The 17,429-nt window shown below is 36.5% G+C and overlaps 1 protein-coding gene across 2 annotated transcripts in view; it reads right to left on the bottom strand.

The window, feature by feature from the left end:
• Positions 1 to 17,429, bottom strand: part of tbc1d32.L (TBC1 domain family member 32 L homeolog) — a 62,519-nt gene that overhangs the window by 23,909 nt on the left and 21,181 nt on the right. For both annotated transcript variants that reach the window (XM_041562735.1, XM_041562734.1), the window contains exons 10-21: positions 17,072 to 17,213; positions 14,604 to 14,663; positions 13,496 to 13,592; positions 12,885 to 13,022; positions 12,162 to 12,254; positions 10,333 to 10,475; positions 8,770 to 8,894; positions 5,975 to 6,176; positions 4,860 to 4,942; positions 2,241 to 2,379; positions 863 to 950; positions 131 to 249 (exon numbers count right to left, since the gene is read on the bottom strand). In XM_041562735.1, coding sequence (XP_041418669.1) covers positions 131 to 249; positions 863 to 950; positions 2,241 to 2,379; positions 4,860 to 4,942; positions 5,975 to 6,176; positions 8,770 to 8,894; positions 10,333 to 10,475; positions 12,162 to 12,254; positions 12,885 to 13,022; positions 13,496 to 13,592; positions 14,604 to 14,663; positions 17,072 to 17,213 — 1,429 coding nt within the window. The remainder of the gene's footprint in view (positions 1 to 130; positions 250 to 862; positions 951 to 2,240; positions 2,380 to 4,859; positions 4,943 to 5,974; positions 6,177 to 8,769; positions 8,895 to 10,332; positions 10,476 to 12,161; positions 12,255 to 12,884; positions 13,023 to 13,495; positions 13,593 to 14,603; positions 14,664 to 17,071; positions 17,214 to 17,429) is intronic.

The following is a 17,429-nucleotide window of genomic DNA, read 5'->3' as shown; positions in this document are numbered from 1 at the left end:
AACCCTGACCGCAGGCAATGAAAATGGATCAAATCAAAACAGTTCCTATAGTATTGCATCATAATTTAATTAATTCTGACCTCCACTTGTAAGTTTCAAAATAAGTTTTACTTCCAAAGCCATTATTTACCTTTTGGCAGCTTCTGTCAATGGGATCCATTGGAGTAGGTTTGGGATGTATATGTCTGACATCATCTCTTCCACATTCCAAAGCAGACCATAAATCAGTAACAAGGGCCTGAACATAACCTAGAAATATATAGAGAAAAAACAAACTTAGTTTTCAGTGTTCATAGTACAAGGCATATCTACACACTGAGCCATATTCCCCATAATCAGTACCTGTACTTTACGGACATTTGAAATAATACTTAATTTGGTCAGCAGGACCCCATTCCCTCCACACAGCCTAATTTGGCTTTTGTATTAATGTTTATTATATATGAATACTAATATGTTTGTACAAATATGGGACCTGTTATTCAGGTCTATAAGGGGTATTTCTATAATTTGGCTCTCCATATCTCAAGTCTACTAAAAACATTAATTAAACCAGGTTGGTTTTGCTTCAAATAAGGCTATAAAACCCCCCACAGAACTAGTTTGACACAAACATGGATTTATGCTAGTTTATTGACCATCATTTACAAAGAGAAAAAAATCAAGTTAATCAAGAATGAGGAATTCTTTGGTCATATGGGAAGTACCAATGTCATACGGTAGACATTCAAGATACAGTGTCTCTGAATTATAGATTTAATATCTGCACATTGTACAGTCACACATACAACAGTTTTTTTTATCATTTTTCTTCCCATATTTCTTCCCAATGAAAACAAATTCTCAAATTAGTCAAACTTACCTGATCTTTGAAGGGCTAAGGCTCCTGAAGCTGTGGCTGCTACCTGTGTAACCATCACACCGTAACCAAATTTCTCACATCTGTTTACCTGCATGAAACAAAATGTGTTTAGAAACTGTAAAGTCCCCTTAAAACATACAGATGGAGCAAATTTTCTAATGACATTGTTTGGTCTAGAATAGTAACAAATGTCATATTGATTTAAACGCAAAACAATGTTTAATAATGGTCTTTTTAAAATGTAGCCACATGGTTGATATGGTGACAAGAAAAATCCTTACTTCACTACATAGATAAAATGCACTCCATTTGTAATGTTACATTCTGGCTTCTTTTGTTCAAACTGATAAAAATCATTATTAATAAAGGATTAATGCTTTTCCACTATCATGAACTTAGTTGGTATTTTGAGCAATGACAAAACACATTTTCTCTCTTATCCTAGCTCTCTTATCCTAGACAGTATGTGCTAGATGAAAGGGAGTCAGAGAACATGCAATTGCAGAATTGTTTTCCATTATGTATAAACTATATTAATGTTGGTTTTGCATGGGTTTCATAAGGGCTACATTTACATAGCAGGCACCTCTAGGCCCTCTGACATTCATCGCCCCCATCCCCTCCTCTTCTTTTGTGCACATGCGCAAATTATCAGCATCGGGTCAGAGTACTGGGGATTGATGCTCAGGAAATTCTAAAAACTATTGTATCTCCTAAAAATCACCAGTGCTTCCAAACCAATGCACATGTGGTTGGGCAGCTTGCCGCCCCCCCTATAATTCTGCCTTTGTGGACTTTCCACAAATCAGGGCCTGGATTTCTCACACAGCTGGGGATCTCATGGTATTATAAAAAATAAGAAAAAAACACAACTTTATATTGCAAATATATAACTAAAAGTTTTTATTTTGAAAACTGAATGTTAATACAAACACAACAAGGCAAATAAATAAATAAATATATATATACATATAATTATATATATACAGGTATGGGACCTGTTATCCAGAATGCTCTGGACCAGGGGTTTTCCGGATAACAGATCTTTCCGTAATTTGGGTCTTCATGCCTTAAGTCTACTAGAAATTAATTTAAACATTAAATAAACCAAATAGGCTGGTTTAATTACATCTTAGTTGGCATCAAGTACAAGCTACTGTTTTATAATTACAAAAAAAAGGAAATCATTTTTAAAAATTTGGATTATTTGGATAAAATGGAGTCTATGGGAGACATCCATTCCGTAATTCGGAGCTTTCTGGATATGGGGTTTCCGGATAAGGGATCCTATACCTGTATATGTATATGTATATCTAAAATATATATATATTTTTTTGTAAAATACTGCTCATACAGCATGTTATATATAACCACCTACCTGAAGCTTTTTAGCAAATCTGCTGAACATGTAATTCACACATTCATTTATGGTGCCAGTTTGTTGAAGAAGTAAAAGTCCTCTTGGCGTAGCAGTAAAATTTAATAAGTTGTCCAGCAGCGATTCCTCCCATAGCTCCCTAAACAAAATATATGATTGAACAAATTAATCTAATTTTCTTAGATTAATTAACAAAGACTTAATTATAAATAAATATAATTATAAATAAATATTTTTAATTATTCCAAACCAAACTCTCAAATTCAGTAAAAGGTCATTCATGTTAAAGAAATAAGAATACATAAAATGAGGAAAAGAAAAAAATTTTAATTTGTATTTAATGGAGTGGGACATGATTTCTAGGAAACATGTTTTAGCACTGATTCACTGAGCTACAGTGATTATCATGTTATAAAGTACCTTTTTCTTCATCTCAATTTAAAACTACATTTGTGGTAACTTATGAAGGTGAAATGACATCTACAACTTCACATAGCCAATACAATAAACAAATTTTAGATGATGTCAGTCTGAATTACTCACTACTTTTTCTCACCCCAAAACACCACATGGGTAAAAAGATATCTTTTACTAATATAGTTTGTCAAAACGGACTTGAAATTTGCTCTGAGAATTTACATCGAAATTCAGTACAGTCAAACATGCTGACATTGCAAGTGCATGTGTAACTCTCTCTCTCTTTTCTTGATGCAGCAGCAGCCTACACAATGTTTATCAAAACATTGGTCTTAAAGGGGTGGTTCGCCTTTCTGTTAACTTTTAGAGGCACATTTATCAAGGGTCGAATTTCGAATTCATGCGAGTTTTGAAAAATTCCCATAAATTCGAAATTTATTAATCAAATCTAAACTTTAAATACTTGGACAAATTTTAACTAACTGAAAACTCGACTCGAATTAGATTCAAATTCAATCAAATTCAAAAGAAGAATGACTCCTAATATGGGCAAGATGAATATATATATTAAGGCTGTGTAAATAATGTTAAGAAGTGGTGAAGCTCAAAAGGTTTGCATGGTATCAGAGGGAGGTTAGAACTAATCAACCAGTTTTTATTAATACACCCAGTTAATAATAATTTAACCACTAATGGCTGGAGAAAGTTCAAAAGAGACTGGAACATATGAATGTAAACAAATGTCCAGGACTGGACAATATTTATCCCTGTGTACTATAACAGCTCAGATCTGTGACTGCCAAGCCCTCTTTACTTAATTTTCCAGTATTTTTAGATGTCTGACATGGCAGTAAGAGACTAATAAATTGCTAATGTGGTACCATTTTCAAAAAGGGATGCTATTCTCAGCCTGAAAACTATTGGTGGCAGAAAAATTGGATGGGTTAATAAAGGATAAGATACTTGAATACATTTCAAATAACAATACTATGAGCTTGTACCAGTATGTGATCACATATGTAGATATTGTAGTTGCATTGCATGTGAGTTACTTAGATCTTGCTAAAGCATTTTATACAGTACCACACAAAAGGTTAATAACTAAATTAGGGAGTATTGGCCTTGAACATAATATTTCTTGCTGAATAGAAAACTGGACGAAGTATAGATTACAAGTTTAGGGTGTGCTCCTCTATGTTTTTATATGTGCATTCCAGTGTTTCGATCCACATTTGGATCTTTACCCTTGATCCTTGCTGATCCTTCTTGACAAGTATGTATATAATTTAGAGCAAGCACCCATTATATGTGAAATGGATTAGAGTGCGGATACTCACCCAAAGTGTATATAAATAAATAAATAAATATATATATATATATATATATATACTTTGAGGATTACTCACCCTGGTGGCCTAGTGGGCCGGCAGGGACGCCTGCCGCGCTCTCGGCGGGGCCAAGCCGATCTTGCTCCTCTTATGCGCCGTTTCCTAAGGGCGCACGCGGGGCGCCTCTTCTCAATTTATAGGTGCAGGCGTGCTGGCCCAAAGGCGCATTTGGGCTTGTGATCATTGCCCGTTATAGGATCTTGTTCCTGGTGCTTCTGTGCTGTTTTGCTGTCTGTTAATCTGATTCCCTGTTGTGACCCCTGCCTGCTTCTGACGATCCTGACCTCTGTATCCTGACCTTTGCCCGGTAACTGACTTCGCTTATTCCGAATCCCTTCTGATTGATCTCCTGGTTTGACCCTTGCCTGCCTCGACCCGGCCTAATCTGATTACGCTTTCTGTCTACATCTTGTACCGTGACCCTCTGCCCAAAAGACTTTGCATTACCGTCGTGCCCCTTAGCTCATTCAGAACCCTTCGCTTTGCACCTCTCTTAATAAGACCTGGCGGCATCCGATTAGCCGAGGGCTCCTCCCGAGGTGAAAGGCGGCTGTTAAAGGCGGAAGCAAAAGCCGAGAACAGGGTGCTTAGCATCGGTTCTGAATTTAGGGTGCCGACCGTGACACATACATGGTGTCATTACTCGAATACATGGTTTTTTTATTGCTAAAACTCAAGGGATGAAAGCATAATCTCTGCGTGACCTCACTTTGTTTACCTTTCTGTATTGTGAGATTGTTGATCGCTGGATATCCTTGTATCGCTATAGAAAAAAATTGTACATACATACAGTACAAACATTACAATTACTTACGTCCCAAGTGATTCCTGGCTTTCAGATGAAAGGGAAGCAGCTCCAGCAACAGGTGTTGGAGTCCTTTCTGACAGAAAAGCAGTCTATGAAAAAATTTATATATAAACAGAATGAATCTATTTGAACTAAGCTAGTTTAGGAAATATTCACAATATTAGTAAAATCAAACAAAGGTACATACGTATAATCACTATATTATTACATAAAAGCAATATATATTTCTATGCCTTATATAAAACTTTATTTAATCCTATAAAAAAATTACTTCCGGCCCAGATAGTGATGTTAAAGCTAAACGTAATGGCTTATTATTGTAACCAATGGCTAAACTCACTTCATCCTGTGCCACCTCATCTGCTAATTTTTTTGTACATTCTATTTGAAGTATTTTTGTACAACATGTTTTTTCCCAGCAATGTAACATTTATTCCTAGTATTCCAGAGATATCAAATACCAACGCTATTTTAGCACAAAGGACATAGGGGCAGATTTATCACTGCAGTAAAATATCACCACTCTCTATTCAGTCCCATGGGATTTTTAGAGTTGTATTTGTCAAATGGTAAACGCTAACTTTCACCCTTTGATAAATACACCTATAAAAATCCCCTGGGAATAAACAGAGAGTCTCCAGCTGATTAAAAATGTTATTCTTGTACACATGCACTAGTCTAAGTCTGAAGATGTATGCCTGGGAAAGGTAAGTAAAATTTCAGTCCTGCACTGCACATGTTTTTTTCCTAGGCCGGTGGAATTTTTTCCTAAAAGAAGACTTTTAGCAATTGGATTAATAGGAGGGTGCCTAACATATAGGCACACCTCAGTGAATAAGGCTTTCTTCATGCTCTGACAGATACAGACATATATTTCCCAAGATTCAAAAAGCTTCTGGGGCTCATTTACCACCTACTAGACCGGACTGAGGGTCTACATGTGCAAGGACCTGCATGTCCCCGATAAATACGACACTACCTGTGTTTGGGCACTGCTGTATTCATGAAGGGCAAGCTCAGCCAGGCATGTACGCATCTCCGATCCTGCCGCCCCATCCTTTTTACCCATCAGCTCCACAATTGGAAGTAAGATAAAATAAATGTCAATGAAATATGGTTACCTTTCTCCATGCTTCCGCAATGCATTCATGCAGTCGATAAGGAATAAACACATGGAGTCCTTCACATGTGTGATACATTTGGCGGCATACAAATATAAAAGTACTTTTCAGAAGAGCCAGCACCTCTGACTGAGCTAATGCAGGAATGTCTTCATCCAGAAGCTTCTTAGTGAAATGGGCTATGGTATGAGCACCTACAATGCTTTAAAACACAGCAAGTGTAATATATTAAACAAAATAAAATGTTCCGGGCAATCATTCCAATTCACAAGTCAAACACAAATTGATGCAAACATATTGATTAACGATAAGATAGAAGCAAGCATTAATAACCCCTTTTGACTGTTAAGCAAACTAAGATGGAAATTGCATTAAAGGACCAGTAACATCAAAAAAATTTTTAAAAAAATTCGTTAGTACACAACGAAAAAAAACACCAACACAAATTATACTTTAAAAAAGCAAAGTCTTTATTAAGAAATAACTTACAGAAACTCTGCTTCCTGTCTTGTACAGAAACGGCGACCATCCATTGAGCGGCACTTCATTTCTCCTGCCTGGCTCTCTGCTGCTGGATCTTTTAGCTGCCACATTCTGTGCTTTCTGTAGTACAGCAGCACTTCCAGCATGAACTTTCTGCAATCTGCGGTGCCTTGCTCATCGGTTCCAGCCGCGGTGCAATTACCAACATCCCCGAGGCGCCTCCTGCATTCGCTAATTATCCCAGATCTATGGGTACAGGATGGGAAGGTCCGGACATTAAAAGCCGGCTCTGGATGCTGCTGCTGCCCTTCGCCTCTTGAGCCGGTTGATCTCTTACTGCTGCCCCTGCGCACCGGCACCGTATCTTCCTGGCCCAGTCTCCCCTCTTGCTGGCTGCCCGGGAACAACTGCCGGCGAATTGCTTTGTTTGAATTCCATTTCTGATGCATTCCATTTCCCTGCGCACCGGAACACGCATTGAGTTGTGCACAGATATTATACACACGGTAGAAGATACGGTGCCGGTGCGCAGGGGCAGCAGTAAGAGATCAACCGGCTCAAGAGGCGAAGGGCAGCAGCAGCATCCAGAGCCATCTTTTAATGTCCGGACCTTCCCGTCCTGTACCCATACATCTGGGATAATTAGCGAATGCAGAAGGCGCCTCAGGGATGCTGGTAATTGCACCGCGGCTGGAACCGATGAGCAAGGCACCGCAGATCTGTAGAAAGTTCATGCTGGAAGCGCTGCTGTACTTCAGAAAGCACAGAATTTGGCAGCTAAAAGATCCAGCAGCAGAGAGCCAGGGAGGAGAAATCAAGTGCCGCTCAATGGATGGTCGCCCTTTCGCCGTTTCTGTACAAGACAGGAAGCAGAGTTTCTGTAAGTTATTTCTTAATAAAGACTTTGCTTTTTTAAAGTATAATTTGTGTTGGTGTTTTTTTTCATTGTATACTAAAGAATTTTTTTTTTAAAATTTTTTGATGTTACTGGTCCTTTAAAGTGGACCTGACACCCAGACATAAAAACTGTATAATAAAAGTCCTTTTCAAATTAAACAAGAAATCCAAATACTATTTTTTATTAAAAAATTCATAGCTGTTGTAAACACATTTAAAAATCTAAACTGTCAAAATCAAATATTGCTTGCCCCTCATCTATGCTTTAGGCTCTCCCCACATTCCCACCATTCTCTTAACCATTTAATTGTGTAGCCAGGGCATGGGGATGGACATCAGGTCCCCCATTCTGGTGCACAAACAAGATTCTGAGATGATGTAAGGCTTGCCTTAATAACAGTGTCCATAAAATGGCTCCTACCTACTTGCTATAATTAGGACATCCCAGACTGAAGTAAACAAAATTTTAATAATTTATACAGTGTAATTAAAGTAAATTTTGATTGACTAATGTGATAAAATAGGATTTGGAATATTTTTTTTGGATGACGGGTCCCCTTTAACTATATGCAGTTATCACCTAGACATATTAAGAGAAGCATACAACATGATTATGTTTTTAAAAACCACTGAAGAGTTTGTACGACACTAAAGAATTCAGGACCATAATAAAGCAAAATCCTGCCTATGCTATACAAGTCTCAAAGCTACAATTATAAATTGGCACTGCGAGTCTGAGGTTATGCTAACTTCACATACAGTCACACAGCAGTAGCCAAGTAGTTACAATGATTTTACTAAATGTTATTCTTTAAAAGGTCCAAGACACAGATTCAAACCTAATGAAGAGCTCAGAGAAGATGAAGGGGTTAAGATGGTAGTAGATTTATAGTTTAGTCAGGTTCATATTTGTAGCAGTATGTTCAATTATTTGACTACTTTGTGTATGCCCCAAACAACTTCCACTTACATTTAAAAGTTACCCTTCTTGATATGAAGTTACACATCACAATTCCTGTAAATGCACACAGTGCATACAGTAACTGCTAACTTATAGAGAAGGACATTTCTAATGGAGGCATTATAAGAGAAGCAAAACAAAATTCAAGTTCTTCATCACAAAGAATCTATGCAATATGCTTGATGTATGTAATTTTGTTGCACACAGCATGAGGGCCTATGAGTTCCTAGTGACATGAAACATTTCTGTAGCTAACACTTCTCTAGTTCCAGGGGTATCCAAAACAGTGTGTGGCTTTTCATGTCACTAATCACCTTTGTTTCTTCTAATAACTAGTGTGATAATCCGTGTCATCATGACAGGCCCTACAACATGCAAAGTAATATTTTTATTTTAGAGCTTGTATAATTCCCTCTTAGACAGCAATCCAGTAAAAGTTATATGGTAACAATACCTGTCTTTTGCACAGTCCACTTTTTCCCCATAGAGAAGAAGAGAACGTCCTCCTTCAGTAGATGCAATCCTTGCTAAAATATCAGCAATATAAGTCAAGGTGTTTTCATCACAATTCACATGAACCTAAGAAGAATAATGTATTAGAAAAACTAAAAGTATCATGCAATCTCTAAACGTTTGTTATCTTATACCCTTAAACACTTTTAGCATGCTGTATATGGTAGCATTCTAAGTTAATTAGAAATTGGTCTTCATTTTTATGATTTTTCAGTACAGTAGTTTACGTATTTGCTGTGCAGGTAAGAATGGGATATCAATGACCAAAGCCCAAAACAGAAAAATAAACAATAAAAATAAAAAATCACATAAAACTGAAGCCTCCTAGTCAATATTTATTTTTATTTGTCAGGGACAGTGTTTCTGACAACCAAAAAGTATTTTGAGGTGCAAGATAAAATGAAGCTGGTTAACATTTATTAGACTATGTAATATTACGATTGGCTTCATTCATATAGCACTGGCATGCTACAGATTACGCATTGTTCATCAATCACATTGGTTCCTGTCCAGTGGAAGCTACAATGTAAGGTTGTAGCATTGGTTGTCTATAAGTGAGGTATTATAACTTCTAAAACATATGTGTCCTGTGCCAAAAAGTCTATACCATGTTTAGCTGCTAATTAAAGGGGTTGTTCACTTCTAAATTAACTTTTGGCATGAGACAATTCTGAGACAATTTGCAATTGGTTTTCATGTTTTATTATGTATGGTTTTTGAGTTATTTTGCTTTTTATTTAGCAGCTTTCCAATTTGCAATTTCAGCAGTCTATTTGCTAGGATCCAAATTACCCCAGCAACTATACATTAATTTGAATAAGACTTTGGAATATGAATATGAGAGTGACAAATAGAAAGAGGAGAAATAAAATGCAATAACAAGAAAAGTGTAGCCTTACAGAGTTTTTGGAATATGAATAGGAGAGTGACAAATAGAAAGAGGAGAAATAAAATGCAATAACAAGAAAATTGTAGCTTTTGAGTTTTTGATGGTGTCAGCGATCCCCATTTAAAAGCTGGAAAGAGTTAGAAGAAGAAGTCAAATAATAGTAATAAAGACTATAAAAAATAAATAATAAAAACCAATTGAAAAGTTGCTTAGAATTGGCCATTTTAGAACATACTAAGGGTTAGATATATTAAAGTTTGAAGTTAGAGATCTCCCAGTCTGCAGAGTAAAATACTGCCTCTCTCCATTCATTTCTATGGGATTTTTAAAGGCGTATTTATCAAAGGGTGATAGTGAAAGTTCACCATTTGATGAATACACCTTTAAAAATCCCATAGAGATGGAGAGAGGTGGTATTTCACTCTGCAGACTGTGGAGATCTCTAATTTCACTCTTTGATAAATTTACCCCTAAAAGTTTACTCCCTGTTAAAGAATATGCAATGTAGTATTGCTTAATTTTCTTAGCTTCTAGATAATAAACATGATTTCTTATTAATTTCTCAGTTACCACCCATAACAAAGTATAATAATTAGAAAAGGTACTGTCACCAACCTTTTTTCCTTTCAGAAGCTTTTGTATTGGGCCCAGGAGAGTATCTACAACTACACCAGTATACAAGCATTCCCCAGCACATTCCTTGCAATCACAGAGCATCATAAGAGCCTCCATTGCCAAAGTTGAGGGTGCATAATACCCTACACAAATAAGACACAATATTGCATAATTTAAATGCTGCAAACAAAATGTGAGATGGCTAATAAGCCAATATTCACTGCTTTCTGTAACTGTAACTGAGTTAATGATAGGAGGATAGGACAGCATATTTTGAATTTCTTTTGCATACATTGAATGTGAAAACAATATGGCTATGAACGGTCTGCCTTAAAGGGGTTGGTCACCTTCCAAAAACTTTTTTCAGTTCAGTCGTTTTCGGATTGTTCATCAGAAATAAAGACTTTTCTCTTGCTTTCTATGTTTAATTTTCAACCGGTTTTCCAGAATTAAAGTTTAATGTTCCTGTATCTCCGGTGTTTCAGTCCGGCAGCTCAGGAATCCAGATGCAGATTCGGAACTGTTACAAATTGCTACAGTTAGTTGATACATTTCATAGCTGTATTTCTGAAGTATTAGCAACTACATGTATCAATTATAACAGCTGCCTTTAATGAAAATCAGGAACTCTGGTCAGTGAGGCCAAAGACAACAAATGTATCAACTACTGTATGTATAAAATCTATTCTCATGCAGATATTGATCAACCTCCCAGATGGGATCCCTCTGCAGAATATACTGTACTCAACTCTCACGAGGCACCATCAAAGTGACACTACCCATATATATACCAGAGATTAGGTTTTTTTTTCATTTTAATTAGATTAACCTCTGCAGAAGTATCCAAGCTGAGGAAGGTGGATCAATATTTGCATGTAAACAGACACTTTCCTAAATTTCCACAGGTCTTATGGAGGCAGCACTGCACTGCTTATGTGTGGCTGTGCTGTATTCATGAGGGGCGGGTGAGGATGACCCCTTATGAGTGTTAAAAAACTATATACATATACTATGTTTTTATTAGCTGCTGCAAGATAATAAAAGAAAAATACTTGCTCAGTTAAGTGCATTGAAATACTTGCTCAGTTAAGTGCATTGTTGTCTCATGTTGCTATTACTTTATGTACCATACATTGAAAGAATTAATTTTGCTACACGTTAATGTTTGTACTATGCACTTGATTCTGTGAGGTTTGAGGCCCGTCTCAGCCTTTATCAAACTTTATAAGAATTTTGAGACGAAATTAAACTTGTAGAGTGCTGTCCAAACGTCTGTAAGTAAATCTGTATTCCTTACTCATAAATTACACAGCTTTGCTAAAGTTAATACTTTTTATAAAATGTTTAAAAATCGATGCAAAATTTCCACTTCACATTATCTTATCTCCCGCATGTTTTTAGGTGATAACATCATAAATATGAATGTATGCAGATTGATACCATGTATGCAGAGGCTTACCACAGCAAGTGGTATGTAGACACCCTAGAATTTTTTCAATTGCATACAAATTTTATATGCACAAAAACAAGTAATCCAGAACAATATAGAATGCCAAAAAATCAGACAGTCAAACAGTCAATTCTGAACTCAAAAATCAAAGACTAATCAAGACAGATTATTAAAAAAAAAAAAAAAAAAAGAACATTTAATAAGGAACTATACCATACACTGAAGTGGAAGAGGAGTGGAAAAACATAATCTATAAATATATATATATAAATATATATAATATATAATAAATTCAACTTTTTTTACAACATAAATGCCCAGATTTAAAAAAATATATTTATGTATGAATATGTATATGTATAATATGTATAACATTTACCTGTATAGGTTCCAAGTGCCCTCTTTGGACCGTTTGGACAATACACCATGATATTGACAAATAGCACCACCATGTCAGACAAAGAAATTACCTCTTTAAAAGGAAAAAACAGATACATGTATAAACATATTATCTTAAAACAATGTGTGGTGTAGAGCCAATAACAGATGTACAACAAGTGAACTTCTGCCAACAAGGATCACAAGCAACCAAGAAACTAACCCTGATTAACTTCTGGGGTTCTTAAGTGTAACTAAGTAATTACAGTTGCCACACAGGTTGCCAAAATAGGCAATCTGTCCAAATTTTATGGGGATTAATGAAATTGTGTTGCTAGGGACTTCTATTTGTGTCTGTAAAAAAACATTTTTATTAAAAGCACGTAAAATTGCCCAAATTTAACATGTGGGTGTCCAAAATATGGGTGAATTGACTGCTTTGAATGGGATGGAAATGCAATGGCTCAAGAGTTAATATGTAAAAGAATTTTCTGCAGTCCAAAACTATGCAGATTTGCAGATTGGTAAACTCCAATGGGTACTGCAATGTTTTTTGAAGTGTTATTCACAAGGTCAAGAGCAAATTATTTTAAATAAACGTCATTCAATGACTAAAAAAATAAATATTTATAACAACAGCAATATCTTATACAAAGAATGCAAGTTCTGCTTTGAGAATGCCAAAAAAATAAGCATAAGGCACTGGTGTGGGAAGTCCTGATACCTTTTCTGTTTTTCACCTTAAGAGGGAATAATCTTCTGCCATGTTTATATATCAACAATTTTCCTAGAAGACTGAGGGAATGGACAAAGTATAAATAATGTAATTCTCTTCTGGTGTAAAATGTCTTCTGTTTAGTATCTGTAGGGAAACAAGAGAGGAACACCAAACCTCAAACATGTAACCAATGTTAAATTTTTCTTGACTGACAGCAACAGCACAAAGATTAATAGAATTCCCAAATATTAATATAATTCACTTGCCTTAATTCCTTTATACCTTTTTAGAAGCATATTCAGGAATTTTACAAGTTAAATAACACTGAGGTGGGTACTTACTGGTCACTTGAAAGGACACATCTTATTGATTGTTAAAAAACTTATAATTACATTGACCTTTGTATGTAAGAAAATCTTGTATTAATCTGTCGACACTCTAATGCACAAATGATAATAAAGCTATACTTTTTGTTTATCTGTATGTAACCCCTGTAAATAACCAATACTATATAATCATAAAATATGATTACTGTGCAAGTATTTTAAATGCACAGATAACTGTGTAATACCATTTCATAAAAACAGTTACAATAGATGGCATTGATAAATACTTACAAATATGTTGTGGGACCACTGTGGTTTTGGAGTTTTCCTGAAATCCTTCTTTTGAAGATTCAAAGTAATAAAAGCACTGTTCAATAGCTGCAACAATCTGTGAAACAACAAATCACATTGAAACATCATTATAATTCTGCTCTTAGTTAAAATAATGTATACCATGTATTGCCTTCGTTTTCAAAAAACAAAAGAACATTTTGGGATTTGCGACATGACACTCACCAACCTAAAACCATGTGGCACTTATGTGCTCTAAAAGACCAAACAGAATAGTGCAGAAGCAGTTTCCTTAGTCCAGGGGTCAGCAACCTTTACGATCAAAAGAGCCATTTTGCCCCTCTCCCACTAAAGAAAAATAGTCTGGAGCCGCAAAACATAACACAGCTTATAAACTTTTTTAACCTTTTTTTAATTTTAACTGTTACAACAACAGAATACAACAAACAGAAGTGCATTGTGTATATGCAGGGCTACTTTGAAAAAAATTAAACACTGAATAGTCCTATTAAATGCTAATGTTCTCATCTGTTTAATGTGACTTCTGTTTCTGAAGCTCCATGCTGATCGTCATGGTAAGGACCATGATGAATCATCTTGCTGTGGCTCAGTCTTGCCACTCCTGGGACGTCTATACAGCCCACGCACCTGCTGGCGGCTTCTTGAGTATTCTTACCGCGGTCACACACTCAAGAAGCCACCAGCAGGTGCGAGGGCTGTAAATACGACCTGACAGAAAGCCGCGAGACTGAGCCGCAGCAAGCAGGATGAAGAGCCGCATGCGGCTCTAGAGCCGCAGGTTCCCTACCCCTGCCTTAGTCCAACCACTGAGATGGCAGCAATAGCCTTTTTATATATAACTACCAAACACAAGCAAGGTGTGTGGGACAAGCATAATAGGGAATATGCTAAAGCCGGGACCGGGTTGGCAGGGCCCACATGTTTTTTCTTACCGGTATCCCACCGGCCCAGTCTACCCTGTTTATTCCTTCGTTTAGCAGGGTGTAAGGATTTTCAAAGTTTTATGCAAACATAAATAAAACATGAATGTCAAACATTCTGTATGTTTCTCTAAAGCCACAAATAAACAGACAGAACTTTTACTCACCATAGTTTTATATTTTTTTTCCAGCAGCCGTAGCACCACAGTTCTGCTATAGTAGGCATGCTTCAATATAAAAAGAGGAGAAAATATAAGGAGTGCAAAGGACGCATGCAGAAATGTAATTCAATCAATGAACAATTTATTTTTACCATTTTTAATTATTATTTAGAATATATACATTCTGAGTGTGTTAAGTGCATACAGTTTATTACTAATATTTATTACTCAATAGGTGGAATAATCATTCAAAGGATTAGTAATCTCTGAAATGATCCTGCTTAATTTAATTTAGTACAAAAAATACATATGCTAGATGTAATGCATGTCCTCTCCATAAAGCTAGGAACATGTTTACAAGATTGTTCCTGCTGATGCTGAACCTGGTCGGTGCCATATTGGATTATTTTCATCTGGCTACACCTCAAGCGCCTTAAGGGCTCTTAAACGGCAATTTTTGCCTGCTCTCCCCTGCATTGCGTTTCCTTCCGTTCAGCCGCAAGGGAGCACAGGAGAAGACGCAGTCAATTATTTTGAAGGGGGCTGTACTCACACAGACGCATGTAAGCCGCAAACGCAGTTGGAATGCAGCAAGTTGCATTTCACCTGCGTTTCGCGCATACATGCATCTGTGTGAGTACAGCCCCCTTCAAAATAATTGACTGTGTCTACTCCTGCGGCTGAACGAAGAAAGCGCAATGCAGGGGAGCGCAGGCAAAAACAGCTGTGTGTAAGAGCCCTAAGAGAATGCTCTGTTCCCCTGCAGCCTTTCATAAGGATCCCACAGCACAATTATACTGGCTGTAAGTAACACCTTCATAAATGCTAGGGAGAATGGCAACCAGACACTGTAACACATTCCATCAAATAAATGGCAGAAAACAAGGGAAAATGTGATGACCCTTAAAATGATTACCATGCAACCTTATCAGATCACTGTGGAATCCTAAAAACACGTCAGCAGTGCAGATGTATATGACGAGGCAACTTATGGTGCAATTACCGTGAGGGCAGGGGTGTAACTGCTCCCCAAACCCACTCACAGGGGATACCTTCTACAAGACTGCACAACAGTAAGAGTTTTCACAAGTGTGTGTGTGTGTGTGTTACAAGACTGCACAACAGTAAGAGTTTTCACAAGTGTGTGTGTGTGTGTGTGTGTGTGTGTGTGTGTGTGTGTGTGGGGGGGGGCGGGGGGGGGGGTTACTCAGGTGCAAATTTTACCCCAGGGTCTGCAGAACTGTAGTTGCACTGTAGTTACATCACTAACTATTATTTTTATCACCAGAGTGGTAACTATTTCTACAGAGGAACATATAATAGATGCATTACAGTATACAAGTGTTCAGAGTCCCAAGAAATCTAATAGACACTTAATTACAGAAATAATGCCAAAAATGTTTCCAACCATACACACATAAATTGCACTCACAGTAACTATTAAAGTAAATGAGACTTGTTGGGTTATAAGAATAATCTGGACCGCATCTCTGAATCATGCTTTTGGACTAGCGTTTTTCTGATGAACCAAATATTTCCTGCAGCTATTTTAAAACTATGAAACATCTTCATATATACTGTAGTGAACAGGTTATTAAAGTGCCCCAGTACAGCACCTAAGTTTTATTTTAATTATGGAATTTCATAATAGAAAAACTGACAGTATATCAATTTCCATCTGATTGAATTCCCCAGCCTTCTGTGAAAGAATGACTTACTCACTGCAATTTAAATTTTGCCTAGCAGCCTTTGCTTTACTATTATGATGGCTGCATCCATATCACTATGAAAAGGGTTCAGTTTTTGTATTTTGCTTTTTTTAAAAAAACATTGAAAGTTGACAAACTGCTACCCATTTATTATTCTGTTTCCAAGCAGCCCAGTAGTGTTGAATGCTAGTGTTGAGTGTCAAGGCAACATCAAAAATACACTACTTTTAAAGAGGCTAACATTTCAGACACACGCTAAAAACAGTTCTTCAAGTCCATATATACAGAGTCAATTTTAAAAATGGTAATGTGAATAGCATGCACAAACCATCATACAGATGAACATTAGGAAAAGTGCAAAAAAAAATTAAAAAACTGGGCATAATTCACTTCAATTTCAGGTCAAATTTGAATCATGTTCCAAATAATCAACCATTGCCTTCTACAATATAAAGATCTTATAAGTATGTTTTAGCTGTGACACACAGAATGTTTTAACTGCTGCGTTTCTATAAGAGAAAATTAGTTTCTACAAAATGGCCTAAATCACCTATAACCATTCCCACCAGGAAAGCATAATATACCCTTGATGCCCACCTTTCCTGTGCTTTTCGTTTGAGAAATGATCATAGGCAATTTAAGGCATTTGGACTGCAATGAATATCCCTAAGAGAATCAAAGCTTTCCCGTGTTTCATTAGCCTAAAAGAAGAAAAAAATCTCCTCTTTATTATAAAATTCAGTATTTGAGTTATAGTTATATTACCATCCATTTTTTAAACCATAATGCTTTGGGATCAATCAAGGCCATGAAGAAGGCTGGATCCAGAAAGATTTGTGAAGGTGAGCTTGAGTCTTGAACAACTGATAAAAGAGACAGTGTGCTTTCCACAATTTCTTCCATATACCTTATTGTACAGAAAATAAGTTTAGTTTTTGTGGCAATTTCTACTGGAGAAAAGGCACATACTGGGGGAAATAATTACTCTTTACAATTAAAGACTATATGACAGACAGATAACACAGGATCTTTTTAATATAGAAAAGAACAAAGAAGCAGAAGAATTAAAGAACTGAATCTTCATTTGAAGCAGTGACGTTGTGGAATACCCTGCTGGGTGATG

The sequence above is a fragment of the Xenopus laevis genome, chromosome 5L (assembly GCF_017654675.1).
Source record: "Xenopus laevis strain J_2021 chromosome 5L, Xenopus_laevis_v10.1, whole genome shotgun sequence".
Lineage (NCBI taxonomy): Eukaryota > Metazoa > Chordata > Amphibia > Anura > Pipidae > Xenopus > Xenopus laevis.
The sequence above is the reverse complement of the archived record's forward strand: the minus strand, read 5'-3'. Positions and strand labels throughout refer to the sequence as shown.